At 39.9% G+C, this 15,767-nt stretch overlaps 1 protein-coding gene across 11 annotated transcripts in view; it reads right to left on the bottom strand.

The window, feature by feature from the left end:
• MTHFD1L (methylenetetrahydrofolate dehydrogenase (NADP+ dependent) 1 like) overlaps positions 1–15,767 on the bottom strand; it is a 286,291-nt gene that overhangs the window by 246,238 nt on the left and 24,286 nt on the right. For 9 of the 11 annotated variants that reach the window (XR_003999635.1, XM_030556574.1, XM_030556572.1 and 6 more), the window contains exons 9-10: positions 7,744–7,832; positions 4,454–4,551 (exon numbers count right to left, since the gene is read on the bottom strand). Coding sequence is in view for 10 of the 11 variants with exons in the window: in XM_030556574.1 (XP_030412434.1) it covers positions 4,454–4,551; positions 7,744–7,832 (187 nt within the window). In the remaining variant the exon portion in view is untranslated. Of the gene's footprint in view, positions 1–4,453; positions 4,552–5,510; positions 5,606–7,743; positions 7,833–15,767 lie in introns of those variants that run through there. The other 2 variants (XM_030556581.1, XM_030556579.1) reach the window with 2 other exon arrangements.

Here is a 15,767-nt window from a genome sequence, read left to right as displayed (position 1 = left end):
AGATTACACTGCGGAGCAGCAGAAAGAGAAACAGAAGTGTGGCTGGCAATATATTTTCTTTCAACTATTTCATTTTTAAGATATTGAAATTCCTATACAGAATTGTGTATTAAAAGACTTTTACTGTCCTTTGTTACTTGAGAGATAACAACTTAAACATGGACTTCCTGCATTCCTCGTAGCGCCCTAAGCTCTCTCTACTTCCTTCATCTCTCCTGACAGAGGTGACTCCCACACAAATTCTATAGAATCTCCTTTCTCCATCTCTTGCCAAATCTTAGAGAGTATTATAATGCATCTCTGCTAGCGAGGACAGTGCTTCAGTAAAACTGGCTTAATGTACCATTATAGACCTGGGAATAAAACACCAAAGTGAAACGAGTTTTATAGGCTTAGCTTAGAAATCTCGTTTTAGGTATCAAGTTAAGTTTTCAGTTGATCTACCTAAGCAAAATAACTGCTGTTGTCATTCCTTCATTGAACAGCTCTTTAGAACCTTTGGGAAAAACAGCTTTTTAATACAAACAGAAAGCCTTTTACTAGGGAGGTTACATATAAATGGAGACATCCAATAGAATGTAGTTATTTTTTAATACAATAGGATCACTCCTCTATTAACAAGATGGGTGCAAGGAAAGACTTTACAATGATTTCGCATTTACAACTTAATTATAACTGGTAGAAATAAACAAGGCTTTTTAAGTGTTTATGTCTACCCACTTAATTATTTCTGTCAACAAATATTCTCCAGAATGCTTCTGACAGCAAACATTACTAAGCATCCATCTGTGTCTACTGCGCAGTGAACGCTAGTACAACTACTACTTTTTTTTTAAACAGCTGAGGGAGACTGGTCCTACAGTTTTCAATATTTCTAGCACACAGATGATTATAATCAGCATCCAGAAAACCATCACATGCTTTCCTAATGAACCTAGGTATATTTCTTCTTATAGGTATATGCAATTATAGAAAAAAGTTGCTGCTGAGATCAAAACCAAAGTCTCCTACGCCCGGTGTGGTCTGTTCATTCTGGAAGCAACTACTGAGCAGAAATGCATCACCCTTATACCTATAGAGGAAACCCTATACAGGAAAAGGTTTTATTTCTTCATAAGAATGACCCTACTGGGTCAGATCAAAGGTCCATCTAGCGCAGTATCCTTTCTTCCAACAGTGGCCAGTGCCAGATGCCCGTGAGCGAATGAACAGAATAGGAGTCATCAAGGGATTCATCCCTTGTCATTCATTCCTAGCTTCTGGCAAAGAGAGGCTAAGGACACCATTCCTGCCCATCCTGGCTAATAGCCATTGATGGACCTATCCTCCATGAATTTATCTAGTTCTTTTTTGAAGCCTATTATGGTCTTGGCCTTCACAACATTCTCTGGCAAAGAGTTCCACAGGTTGACTGTGTGTTGTGTGAAGAAATATCTCCTTTTATTTATTTTAAACCTGCTGCCTATTCATTTCATTTGGCGACCCCTAGTTCTTGTATTGTGAGAAGCAGTAAACAACACTTCCTATCTACTTTCTCTACACCAGTCATGATTTTATAGCCCTCTATCATTTCTCCCTTAAGCCGTCTCTTTTCCAAGTTGAAAAGTCCCAGTCTTATTAATCTCGCCTCATACAGAAGTCATAGGATTTAAGTGTAGTTTATGAAACAGACAACTTCCTTCTTTATTAACAGAGAGAATCTTTGAATTTTGCATTCAGGGCTACTTGCAGGTTTTTCCAGACAGCTTAAGCCTCATACTTCAAAAGCAGCAGAGTCCTGTGGTACCTTATAGACTAACAGATGTATTGAAGCATGAGCTTTCGTGGGTGAAAACCCACTTTATTGGATGCATGTCGACATGCATCCGACGAAGTGGGTATTCACCCACAAAAGCTCATGCTCCTGTTAAGTCTATAAGGTGCCACAGGACTCTTTGCTGCTTTTACAAATCTAAACTAAAACGGCTACCCCTCTGATACTTTACCTCATACTTCAGTTTTCATTGCTAATTGTTCTTGGTTTTTAGCATACTTGAAATTCAGCATTAGAAACAGCAATAAGGGACAGGCTGAGCGCTTGAGGCAGGATCCTCACTTAAAGGGAATATAAATCAAAGGGGCAGAGAAACTTTAATCCAGTTAGAAACTGTCACACAGAGAGCTGTAGCATGCAGCACAGAGGGGTGAGGAATCTAGAGGCTGATCCAAAGCTCAGTGAAGTCACTGGAAATCTTTCCATAGACTTTGATGGGATTTGGATCTGGCCCTCACTGTCTCCTCTGATTGCCTTACAATATGTCTACTGGCAAAAGGTTAACCTAATGGCTCCATCTGGTACAACTCCCAATTAGATACTCCATCAGCAGTTTGGTCTGACCAGCTACTGGTCTTATTGGAATTTGTGTATGTGTTTTGTGGTGAAGGAGATAAAAGCAAAAATATAATTTCTTCTTCCATGTTTCAGTAACTCACAAGTAAATATCATACAACACTGTATAAAACATAGCTCTTTAAAGATTTTACTTTATTTTAAAAAAAAGTTAGAAAGGTCAATCGTACTTTTCTACATGCATTAAAAATTAGTTGCATTCATGTATGTCTGCACATTCCTTTGCTAACTTTAACATTAAGTTATATATTTTTATTTTCCACTGCACTTATTACATTCAGAATAGTTTAACATATTTATCCAATCTATAGATGTTAACTTTATAATGCCTATGTTAAACAACTTTATTTTATTATTACCTAAAAAATGTCTGAGGGTCAATTTTTGTTTTTGTTGCTGAATGTATTGTTTTGATTTCTGGATGAAAGAAACATGGGAAATAAAGTATAACTTTTAATCAACATGTTAAGTCTGAAGAAATTTTTGGTAACGTTAGCTGGACTAAAATATATTCATATGTACCAACTTTTTTCAACATCTGACACAGATAGCCAGTTTTTAAATAGTTTTAATATTTACAATATACATAAATGTTACATATTTGATACTAAAGAAAAAGATTAGAACACCCGGTTTTCTGTCAGAAGACGACTTGTTAAATATCTGCTGGTAATGGTGTACCACTACACTGGGAATTTACAAAATACAAGATGAAAGAAATCTCTACATCTAGTCAGTATGTACACTGAGAATTTTATTACAGTGTCTTTGGAAATGAATCTAATTAATGCCACAGAGATCCTTGAGAGCAAAAAGAAATGTTCCCTGTTTAAGTTCCTATTCTTCTTTCTTACTTGTTTTTAATGAAAGATCCATCTGTTTCCATATAAAATTGTATATTGTTGTAAAAGAATATTTTATACCTTCGCCCTAGCAAGTAACGGTATATTTAAAAGGAAAAAAAATACAACCATAAAGTTCCAGTAATTAAACAAATGGAAACCCTAACACTGGTAACATATTTTATATATGGTGATGGGGGAGAGGGAGAGAAGCAGAAGGATTTTTTTTTAGTAGAAGTTTTATCATCATCAGCCACATGGCATGAAACAGTTTGATCTATTGTTTCTTCAGCTATATTTTTAATGGGAGGTTTTCAAGGATGAAAAGTTTGAAATTGTATACATTTGCCCATTAAAAGCCCCAAGATATCAACTTTTTTCTTTCTATCTACACTCTATAAAATGCTTGTTCTTTTGGCATCTGTTTTAAGTTACAAACTGAATCTGTTTCAATTAAATTATTAAAACAAGAGACATTTAAAGGTGAAGTGAAATGCCTTCTTTAAAAGCATGTACTAATTTTAACCTTAAATGTTAAAAATGCAATACATTCAGCAGCAGACTCATATACATTATAAATGAATACATTTTCAAAGACTCTACTTGCCATATCCTGGGTTCAAGCACTCGAGTTTCTCTCACATAGGAGTGCACATCCACCCCACCCTCCCCACACACCCCTTTATACTAATAGCAAAGCAGAGAGCTACATTCTTCCTGCTGTCAGCAGTTGTTGCAATGTAAACATGGATCCATAAAGGCCTGAACATAGGCAAGTAAATGAAAGAGGAACTGATGGAAAAGAATTTGGTTATACAAAAGAAAGGATTTATAACTCTTCAAATCTGCAAACATATTTTTGGGCCCCAATTCAGGAAAACATTGCTAAACAGAAAAGCACTTATGCATGAGCTCAGGTGCCTTTGAAGTCACTGGGACTTACATGCATGCTTAAAGTTAAGCATGTCCTCATGTACTTTGCGGAATTGGGATCCCACTGATTTGAGAACTATTTCAGTTCACCTTTCAGTTTTAGAATTCACAAACTGGTTGCCACTTATAAAAAATAACTAACGCTAAATACCAGGATATTTAGTGACACATAACAGAAGAAGCAAATAAGCAGAATAGCTGCTTTTGTATACTAGGCAAACATATTTAAAGAGACATAATTAGATTCAGTCTAATGTTTAAACCACTTGCCCAAAGCTCATCTTATTACCTGGGCACTGGGGAGAGGAGCTGAAGTTTCAAGCAATGGAGGTTCCACTCCCTGTATTGCTGAGACTGGATCCATTTCTCGCTGGTTTTTACCATGTTCTTTCATAGAGAAAAGAAAAACACTATATGACAGTTGCATTATAAATGTTCAACAGTTTGATTTCAGTTAGATAGAGCCTAAACATATGATATCATAACTACTAAAGTATCACAGAGGTAGCCATGTTTGCTGCTTTTACAGATCCAGAATAAGAATCCTGTGGCACCTTATAGACTAACAGACATTTTGTAGCATGAGCTTTCGTGGGTGAAAACCCACTTCGTCGGATGCATGCATTCACCCACGAAAGCTCATGCTATGTTAGTCTATGAGGAGCCACAGGATTCTTTGCTGCTACAACTGCTAAAATAATCTCTATGCAAAGGATTGTAACAAGCATACCTACAACATAAAGATCTTCCAATTCCACGTCTTTAGGAATAAAGAAAAACTCTTACTGCATTGTTTACCAAAGATTTCAAGGAAGAGCACAGTCATTCAGGACAGATGGCACTAAAATCTCTGGCTAAGGACTTGGAGGTATTCTTCCTCCAGGCCAGAATTTTACTATTTCTTCTCTCTCTCTCTCTCTACCACCCCCACCCCAAAAGTGATTCTCCCACTCTCTTTAAATTACAAAAGAAGTGTCAACTGTTTAGTGACTCTTCCTCTGGCTCTCTTGGATCCTCAGTGCTGGTTTGTTCCATCTCAAAAAGATAAGAAAATGGATTAACCCTTGAAATTTCCTTTTAAGCCCCATCAAGCAATAGACACGTAATATAAAACTAAAAACTGGTTGCTTCCTTCCAATGTGACATCAGATATTATCATTGACCTTCAACATACAGTACCTTCCTACAAGCTGGTCAACATGACAGCCTTAACCAGCTAATTAAACGAACTGGCACTGTTAGGAGGAGGTAACTGGCATTGAAGGAGAAAGCTGGGGCTTGTGCATCAAAGAAGACGGCATCATAAGAAGAGAAGCCACCAGGACCGTCCCTCTAGCATTACTTACTTCTTTGGGCCTTGCAGCCTGCCTTCTTTAAATGTTGCTCCTCCAAGGTTGATGTGGCAAAGGTGAGACAACCCACGCCTGACCCAGCTGAGCTGCTGAGAATTATGAGCAATGGGGCAGTTGATGCAGGATGTGTGTGTTTTTAAATTAACAAATTTAATTTGAGGTATTATACTTTTTAAAAATCCCAAATAAACAAAACTAATATTAACTAGATGGGGGTGGGGAGTAGTAAAATATACTGCCTTTTAGAGGAAAATAGTTCCCTTGGTTGCTGCTTGTTTCCCAGGCTTTGGCCAACATATAGCAATCATCTGAAGTGATATTTCCCTTCAGAGCAATATTTTATACTTACTGCTCTTGCAGCTTGTCAACAGTTGCATTTCATTGTATAGCAATCCAGGGTGTTATCATGAGAAATACCTGAAGCTCCAACAAAACAACCTAGGATCTCCAAGTGCTTTATAAATTCTAACAATACCTTTGTGAGTTCAATTTTACACACGGGTAAACTGAGACACAGAGCACTTAAGTGACTAGCCAAAAACTCAGTTCTACCATGGCTCAACAACAGAAAATGAGGAATTGTGACTTCCACTCACCTTCTCTAATGAAGAGGATTCCTCTTCCTCCCACATCTACACATCAAATGCCCATGTAATTCTCAGTGAAAACATTGCAATATGTGGGATGCATGCTATGACCACTACTGTTTCCCTGTGTGTGTTTTACTATTTTACTCTTTTGTATTTTCCTTCTCTCCTTTTGTTTCACCTCTGCATTTTTCTTTCTTTCTCCTAATCTGACTCACTCTTTTCTGCTTTACTTATTCAACTCTTAGCAGCTGCATTCAAGCATGGAAAGGCCTTAAATAGAACAACTACATGAAAGGGATTTGTCTACGCTGGCACTTTACAGCGCTGCAACTTTCTCGCTCAAGGGTGTGAAAACCCGCCCCCCTGAGCGCAGTAAGTTTCAGCGCTGTAAGGTGACAGTGTAGACAGTGCACCAGCGCTGGGAGCCGCACTCCCAGTACTGGTAGCTATTCCCCTCGTGGAGATGGGTTTTTTATAGTGCTGGTTTTTTTTATAGCTCTCTCCCAGCACTGGTGCCGCAACTACACAGCTATGTTAAAGCGCTGGCAGCGCTTTAACATTGCTAGTGAAGACATGCCCTTGGATTGCATACTCAAAAACTACTTTTATATTCCAGCCTTGTATGAGAACAAAGCATCTATGCATTTGAAAGCAGTAATGCTCCTTACTCTGTTTTCACCACCACCAATGTGGATGTGGTAGTAATAAAGCAAGGAAAGAACTTTTTCAGATCTCTGCTCTACTGATCATGGAAGTTGTAAGCATGGCAGGGAACCTATATGCAGCAGGCTGGTTAGTATGCACAGTAGGACCATAAGTACATAAGCATAACTCTGTATTATAACTGTAGGTAACTAGGGTACTCAGATTATTCTGCTACACATGATAAACATTCATTTAATTTCTGAAATGGCTGTGTGCTAATATTATGTTGTGCCAGTGTAATCCAACAGCCCTTCTTTCAAGCAAATACAAACCCCACACATATTACTACTTCAACGGAAGCTCTCTATAAGAAGAAATCCAAGGAAAAGCATTTTAATTATCAGAACATTTTAGAGACATTGACAAATTAATCAAAGCAAGCTTTAATCAACACCAAACTATTTTAGCATGACTGCGATGACACAAACAAAATCCAAAAATGTGAAAGTTAAAGTGTGTGCTCGGTCTTTAAACTTGCTTGACTGTGAAAAAATGAGGCAAAAATACTTGAGATTCAGACAGATGAGTTTTCCTGGCTTTACATTTACATAGAACTTCACAAACATTAGTAACTCTTTATAAAACTATTGGGTTGCAGCCAGCCGTAATTATAATTCCCTCACCATCACTGTGCGTCTAACTTGTTTTTATAGATCAATCTACCAATCTCTTTATCATGCTTTGTTACAGTTGTTATTGTTATAGTATTTTGATTGCAGTACTTCATTTACCTTTATCTTGACAAATAAAACAGGAATGAATGGCCCAAAATTACCATTTCATTGATTATATTATTAAGGCAGCTGCAAGTCATAATTTTCCCTCTTTTTAAATTTGCCAGACTTGTCCAATTGCAGCTGTAAGTGCATAGCCTGTGAACTCTAGAGCCCAGTAAACACAGTGAGTTTTACACAGTTTTGGGTCACACTAACCTGCATCCGCATTGCTATTGTCAGAGGACCTACAGCATCTATAGCAGACTGGTTACTGTACTTTACATCTTGACCATAACCATGTTCCCCTGTAAAAGAAAACATTGCACCAATGAGTCTGAGACCTTTGAGAATGGGCAGAAACATGTTGGGGAGACATCTTCATCCAAAAAAAAAATTTAGGTCTGAATGTGTATTCCAAATTTAACAACCTCACTACCGAACTACCACTGTCTCCTTAATATTAAACAGACAGCAGCTGGAAGAGCGGTGTGGGAGTGTATACATATTAGATATCCAAAGAAAACCAAATCCAGCTCACAAAAATGTGCCATTTGCGCAAAAAGCTACAGAATGTGTTAGGATTTGGAAAATTACATATATTTGAAACAATCCATTGGACAAATAGCGAAAAGATTTTTGTCTGCTTTTCCCTGCGCATATTATCATAGAATATCAGGGTTGGAAGGGACAGCAGAAGGTCATCTAGTCCAAACCCCTGCTCAAAGCAGGACCAATTCCCAACTAAATCATCCCAGCCAGGGCTTTGTCAAGCTTGACCTTAAAAACATCTAAGGAAGGAGATTCCACCACCTCCCTAGCTAACCCATTCCACCCCCCCAGTGAAAAAGTTTTTCCTAATATCCAACCTAAATCTCCCCCACAGCAACTTGAGACCATTACTCCTTGTTCTGTCATCTGGTACCACTGAGAATAGTCTAGGTTCATCCTCTTTGGAACCCCCTTTCTGATAGTTGAAAGCAGTTATCAAATCCCCCCTCATTCTTCTCTTCTGCAGACTAAATAATACCAGTTCCTCAGCCTCTCATCATAAGTCATATGCTCCAGCCCCCTAATCATTTTTGTTGCCCTCTGCTGGACTCTCTTCAATTTCTCCACATCCTTCTTGCAGTGTGGGGCCCAAACCTGGACACAGTACTCCAGATGAGGCCTCACCAATGTTGAACAGAGGGGAATGATCCCGTTCCTCAATCTGCTAGCAATGCCCCTACCTATACAGCCCAAAATGCCATTAGCCTTCTTGGCAACAAGGGCACACTGTCGACTCATATCCAGCTTCTTGTCCACTGTAACCCCTAGCTCCTTTTCTGCAGAACTGCTGCCTAGCCATTCGGTCCCTAGTCTGTAACAGTGAATGGGATTCTTCCATCCTAAGTGCAGGACTCTGCACTTGTCCTTGTTGAACCTCATCAGGTTTCTTTTGGCCCAATCCTCTAATTTGTCTAGGTCCCTCTGTATCCTATCCATACCCTCCAGCTTATCTACCACTCCTCTCAGTTTACTGTCATCTGCAAACTTGCTGAGAGTGCAGTCCACGCCGTTCTCCAGATCATTAAAGAAGATACTAAACAAAACCAGCCCCAGGACCGACCCTTGGGGCACTCCGCTTGAAACCGGCTGCCAACTAGACATGGAGCCATTGATCACCACTTGTTGAGCCCAACGATCTAGCCAGCTTTCTCCCACCTTACAGTCCATTCATCCAGCCCATACTTCTTTAACTTGCTGGCAAGAATACTGCGGGAGATGATATCAAAAGCTTTGCTAAAGTCAAGGTCATTACTTGGAGAGGGTAATGAAATTAAGAAATATATGCATATGATCATAAAAAAATACTACCATTAGCCAATCAGATTTATAATCTGGACTCAGAATAGACAAAGTTTTCTGGCATTAATGTTTCCTTCATCAATATTACTTTTAATGCAGACTTTCCGCACAGTCAACTCAATGGTTACAGCTGGCTTCCTGTAGGACAATGCCTTTCAGTGGTCATGAAGCAGATTAGATGTCAATGTATTATTTTGTCACTGTTCCCATTATCCTTGTTTGTTTGTTTGTTTTTTCAACCCACTTGCTGCTTCTTGCCTAATATCTTGCCAGTGATTTCTTCAGGGTAAGACCCATCTTTCAATCTAAACTTTAGCTAGCACAGTGGGACCCTGATCTTGAATGCAGACTCTAGGCATTACAATAATAGTGCATTTGCTTCATTAGCCTTATACCTCAGGGAACCAGAGCTCAAACCCTGACCCAGTCAGGTTGTCTGTTTCTAATCCCCATCTGTGCACATCATAAAAACAATCATGCAATTTGGCACAATTCTCACTCTTGAAGAGTCTCAGAACTAGAACATCAGGGACATTGTGGGTCAGAATTAAAGGCATGCTGACATAAGCATGTGGAGAAATTTGCACACCAACTGCCCACAAAATGCTTGACGCTAGCCAGTGCTATTATTCATCATGTCCTGCCTACTTAGAACACTGAAGTCACTGAGAGACTAAAAGACCTTGTTTACATACACATTTAGCCTAATTCAATTAATCTTCTAACACTTTCTCAAATGCTACCGCATCAAGCACCTTTACCTTAGTGACAAAGCTAACTAAATAATAGAGATTATATTCCTAACACTAAACACACAGTAAAAACCATTAAAAGACCTTCCATTTGTGTTAACACTTCTTATTTTAAAACAGATCTTTTGGTATCTTACAATTTTAGACTAGAATCCTCTGCAATTTACTGGAAGTTATAACACTCTGTCAGTCATAAATTGACTATGGCTGCATTGAGACCATTCTGGGATTTTTGCCAGAAAAACAAATGAAGTAGGAGGGATGAAGTTAAATTCCCCTCTCTTTCAGACATCTGTGCTTTACAGAAACATTGCAAGTTTTTATTTGATTTGGCTTAATATGCCTTCTTTATCAATACAGAGATTAGCATGTGTATAAATATACATTAGACTTGGAGAGTTCCCTTCAACAGCGTTCTTTTAGCCTGCATGTACTTACAACACAAAGTCAGATTAATCTGGCTTTTGCATGGAACTAGAAGTCAGAGAGGTAGAATTCACACACACTAACAAAGGGGGAAAAAGTGTGTTGTTGCAACATCTCATTTACGGCAGATATTCTAACTGATGGGCTGGAATAGCTGCCCTTGTCTCTCCATGCCTCCTATACAGGAGTTTTGGTCCAGTAGTTTAGTATAAATGTACATCCGATTCCATCCTGCCCCAAGGTCTCTTCCAGGCCTATCTATTTGTACCCCAGGGTGCAGAGGTGTTAGAGCTGCTGCCTCATTCAGACTCTGCCTGTGTCCCCAGGTAGTTTCACTGCAGGGTTTAAGTGGTGCAGAGAGCTTGCTAGTTCCTTTCCAACTGGGTGAGTTTCACAACTACATACATATGTACTTAGGCTGGGATTTTCAAAGATTAGCAAGATCCCATAGAAGAGGCTATTATTATTATTGAAGTAATACCACAGGAATTAGTACAGATAAGCAGGATACTATATTAATGGAAATTGCTTTTTAAAAACATTTTAAATGAAGAGTATGCCAAACCTCAGATTATATAAAATAAAAGCTGCATCCAAGAAAATTCCATCACCTAAAGTGAATGCTTCAGATCCATCTAGTTTATGTCATCAGAATCACACAAGAAAATTATGTCCTCGCAATTTCTTGGTATTTATCTTTTATTCTGGGAAATAAAATATTCATGTGTGTGAGAGTGTGTACTGTGTTTACACATGAGATAAAAATGTAGCCACCATCATGCAAAAATAATAGTTAATTCATGGCTGTTGTTGCTTCAGGCTGCATTTCACTGCTTCTCAAATGTTAGAAATAGGACATTTTTAAAGTGTGAAAAAAAACTAAAACAACTTTAAGCACACCTATTAATAAGATTCCAATATGCATTTGAAGTAAAAAATCAAATATAAGATTGTGACTTCACTGATGTCACAACTACCTAACAACAGGCTTTTAAATAACTTGCAATTCAGCTAAGTGAATTCTTCCTGTCCAATACAGACAAATGTTTTTTATGTATACATTCTCTATAAATTTCAACAAACATTAAGTAAAAAAATAGTAAAATGTGTTTCTGCTATTCTTCCAGCATTTCTCCTGTGAAACACACGCAGGAAGACAGATGGATATTTGTAGATGGTTTATACAAAACATTTTCTTTTTAAAATCCTGTGTTGTCTCTCAAAAAATGTCATAGGTATGCATGTATCTGCGGTCCCAAAATTGCAGCTGGATTATGCAGACACGCACATGTGCTCATGCAAAGTCTGACTGAAATCAGTGCACTCTACATATCTATCTCAGCTACCTATAAGGACTACATTGCCATATCTGAGCACCTCACAATCTCTTAATGCATTTATCCTCACAATAATCCTGTGTTTCAGAGTAGCAGCCGTGTTAAGTCTGCATCCACAAAAACAACAGGAGTACTTGTGGCACCTTAGAGACTAAGGAAAGGACTATTATCCTATTAGGTACCATTGTGGAATTGAAGCACAAGACTAAGGGTAGGTTGCCAGACGTCCGGTTTTCAACTGGAATGTGCGGTTGAAAAGGGACATTGGTGGCTCCAGTCAGCACTGCTGACCGGGCTGCTAAAAGTCCGGTGGGTGGTGCAGCAAGGCTAAGACAGGCTCCCTGCCTGCCCCAGCTCCACGCAGCTCCCAGAAGCGACCAGCATGTCCAGGTGCAGGGGCAGTCACAGGGGCTCCGCACACTGCTCCCAACCTGAGCTCCACAGCTCCCATTGGCCGGGGTTCCCATGGCCAATGGGAGCTATGAGGGTGGCACCTGCAGGCATAGACAGGGCGCAGAGCCCCCTGACCCCTCCACCTATGAGCCAGACATGCCGGACACTTCTGGGAGCCACCTAGGTAAGTGCTGCCCAGTCAGAGCCCACACCTCACATGCCCTCCCACACCCTGACCCCCTGCCCCAGCCCTGATTCCCCTCCTGAACTCCAAACCCCTTGGCCCCAGCCCAGAGCCTCTTCATGCACCCCAAGCCCCTCATCCCCAGCCCCATCCCAGAGCCTGCACCACCAGATGGAGCCTTCACCCTCTCCCGCACCCAAGTCTTTATAACAAGTTAGTGCATGGCAAGCTGAGGTGTAAATCTATAGTGCTCTGGCATGCCGCACACTAACTGTCCATGTGGACCCTGCAGCTGCACACTAAAAGTTCCCTAGTACGCTTTGAACAGGATCAATTTAAAATTCTGTTTTTTTAAATAGTATTGGGTTATTATGTTTCCTACAATATTTTAAAACAGGATTTGCCTTCTGAAAATATCTTGCCAGCTCTGCTATGGCTTTCAATAGGACTTTCTGTTTAAAAACAGAATTAAATATAGATTTAAAAACAGGCTTTCACTTTCTGTTTAAAAACAGAATTAAATATATATTTCATGTCTATAATTTAGCTTTTTTTAAATTAAAAAACAAACCAAAGAGTGATCTGGGAGCAATGGCTGGTTTTGTACACACTGTGGTACTGACCACCAATCGTCAGAATTATGTGGAAAAAACTAAAAAGCCAAGTAATTTGTTCTTGGGGAGAGTATGAGACAACATATCTTATAACAGGAATTATTACATTGCTCTACTGTGAACTACAGAGATTACATTAAAAAGCCAATTGATTTGACATCAAAAAGTGAGATCCATTTATCCCGATATACAAGTTCTAAATACTATTATGTTGACAATTAGAAGTTTCTGGGGATGTTATTCAAATAGGGTCAACTACAATCCTGACTCAATGCCTAAAAATTCATGCACTTTTACTCCTATAGTAGCTAGCTGTTTCAGTAAAATTTCAAATATTTTTGTAGCATACCTTTGCACTAATTTTTTTTATTTTAATGTCTTGAAATTTAGGCTTGTTGGATCAATGCTCCTATACTAAAAATAAGATGAGCTGCATGGCATAAACAAATTTATTTTCATCATAATGCTTTGAACTCTGATCTTGGAAACATTTATGCATGTGAGTGATTTTACACATCTGAGTAGTCTCATTGAATTTAATAGGACTATTCACATTTGCACTGTTATTTACATAAGTGTTCGCAGGATAGAGTCTTAGATAACTAATTACAAACTCTTCAATATGTATCATCAAACAAATAATCTCTGTGGCTTTTTTTCCATAAACTATTGAAGAAGAAGAATGGCCAGCACTCACAGGCATCTTTAAAAAAAAAAAAAAAATCACATCTATATCATAATCAAATTCTACCACTTCATGGATGATTACATGGTGAAGTTAACTACTAAGAAATATAACTTTTTAGTAGAATTAACTAAGTAATTAGATAATTTAGTTTACAGTTGGCCTGATGCCTGTTACACTAGTTTTACATCAATAGAATTCAATGAGCTACTGATTTCAGTGGAGTTACATTGGCAGTAGGTGTAAAAGTGGCGATACAGGCCAAGTATCTACTCCTGTGTAAACTATCCTAAGTAAAAAAAAATTACTTGGCATCTGCTTTCGCCTTTGTAAATGAAAGTACAATGTGGGACAAATTTCCATCTATTCTTGTAGACTTTTATATGGAAGTGTGCTCTTCTGGCTGACACATAGCTGTGTTTTGAGGTCCCTTTCCACTGAGAAAGTTTTTTCTTCCTTGTATTTCTGCACAAAACTAAACTGGATAAAGCATTAGAAAATAAGTAGGGAACAATCCTATAGTGGGAGCAGATCTACAGAATGACCTAATTGTTTTTTACCTCTCTAATTTGTAGGAATTGTTCTACTTCTGAGGGCATTCTGCGCCAAAAAATGTTAGGCCAAAAAAATAAAAATTCCACGCACAATATTGTAAAATTCTGCACATTTTATTTTGTCAAATAAATGTGTAGGTTCCAGCATGGCATTGGGGAGCACAGGGCACTGGCTGCACAGAGATGGGAGATCACTATGCAAGCTCCCTCCTGGGACACAGACTCAGCAATGAGGCTGCACCCAACCCTGACACAGTGCAAGGACGGGGCCTGCCCCAGAAACACTCCGGAGCCCTGCTCCTCCAACCCAGGTGCACAAGGTGTGGGCAGGCAGTCTCAGCAAGGCAGGATCCAACTGTGGAGGGGTTTAGTGTGAGGAGATCCAGGTGTGGGTTGAGAGGGTTCTGTGTTGGGCAATCTGGGTGCGGGTGGCTTCAAGTGTGGGGGGTTCTGGGCGTGGGGGGCTCTGGGTGCAACAGTAATGGAATTCTGCAGGTGAAGATGGTTGGGGCTCAGTGGGGGGAGGGTTTGGTTTGGCAGGGATAAAGCTCGGGGGGAGGAGGTCTTGGTGTCGGGGTCTCAGTGGAGGAGGTGTCCAGATGCTGGGGAAGGGGGGCTCAGTGGGGCAGGAATCCAGGTGCAGCTGGGTGGGGCTTGGTAGGATGGGGATCTGGGTGCGGGTGGCTTGTCAGGGTGGTCCAGGTGCAGGGGGAGTGGGGCTCATCGAGGGTGGGTGAGGCTCGGTGGGAGGGTCTGGGTATGATGGGGTCAGGTGGATGGGGGAGCAGCTCCGTGTATAGTGATCCCTCCCCCTGCAGCTGAAGAGTGATAGGTGCAGTAAGCACAGGGGAGTTTGCAAAGCTTCCTATAGCTGGGGGAGAAAACTAGAGGTAGGTCTGACATGGCCCCAAACGTCATGCCAGGGAAGAGGAAGTCCCATCCTCCCCAGCCCAGCCAGGACTAGCTGCTGAGCCCAGCACAGGGTAGGAGCCACCAGCCGAATCTTCCATAGTCCCGCTCACTGCCCCAGAGTGATTTACCTCTCTGCCAACTGCCTTGGGCACCTGAAACATACTGCTGGGAGGGTCTCATGACTGCTCTTGTGGCTTCCCTTTGCTTCCCCATCAGAAAGTCATTTTTCTATGGGGAAGCAAAGAAATGTGCAGGGGACATAAAATCTGCACATGCGCAGTGGCACAGAATTCCCCCAGGAGTAAGGTACATTCTATAATACTGATAATTAAGCTAGTAAGCTCATCAACTGTTGCATGCATAACCCCAAGCTCATAATTATCAGGTACAGGAAGGATGAACTGATATACATGCATACATATACACAATACATATACATTTATTTTTAAATGCCCTATTCTAAACATTGCAGGTCTTTTCTACCACATCTTGTACTTACCTTTGTATCCCATACACTTCTTTCAAGTGGTATACA

Source organism: Gopherus evgoodei, chromosome 3 (genome assembly GCF_007399415.2).
Source record: "Gopherus evgoodei ecotype Sinaloan lineage chromosome 3, rGopEvg1_v1.p, whole genome shotgun sequence".
Classification (NCBI taxonomy): domain Eukaryota; kingdom Metazoa; phylum Chordata; order Testudines; family Testudinidae; genus Gopherus; species Gopherus evgoodei.
The sequence above is the reverse complement of the archived record's forward strand: the minus strand, read 5'-3'. Positions and strand labels throughout refer to the sequence as shown.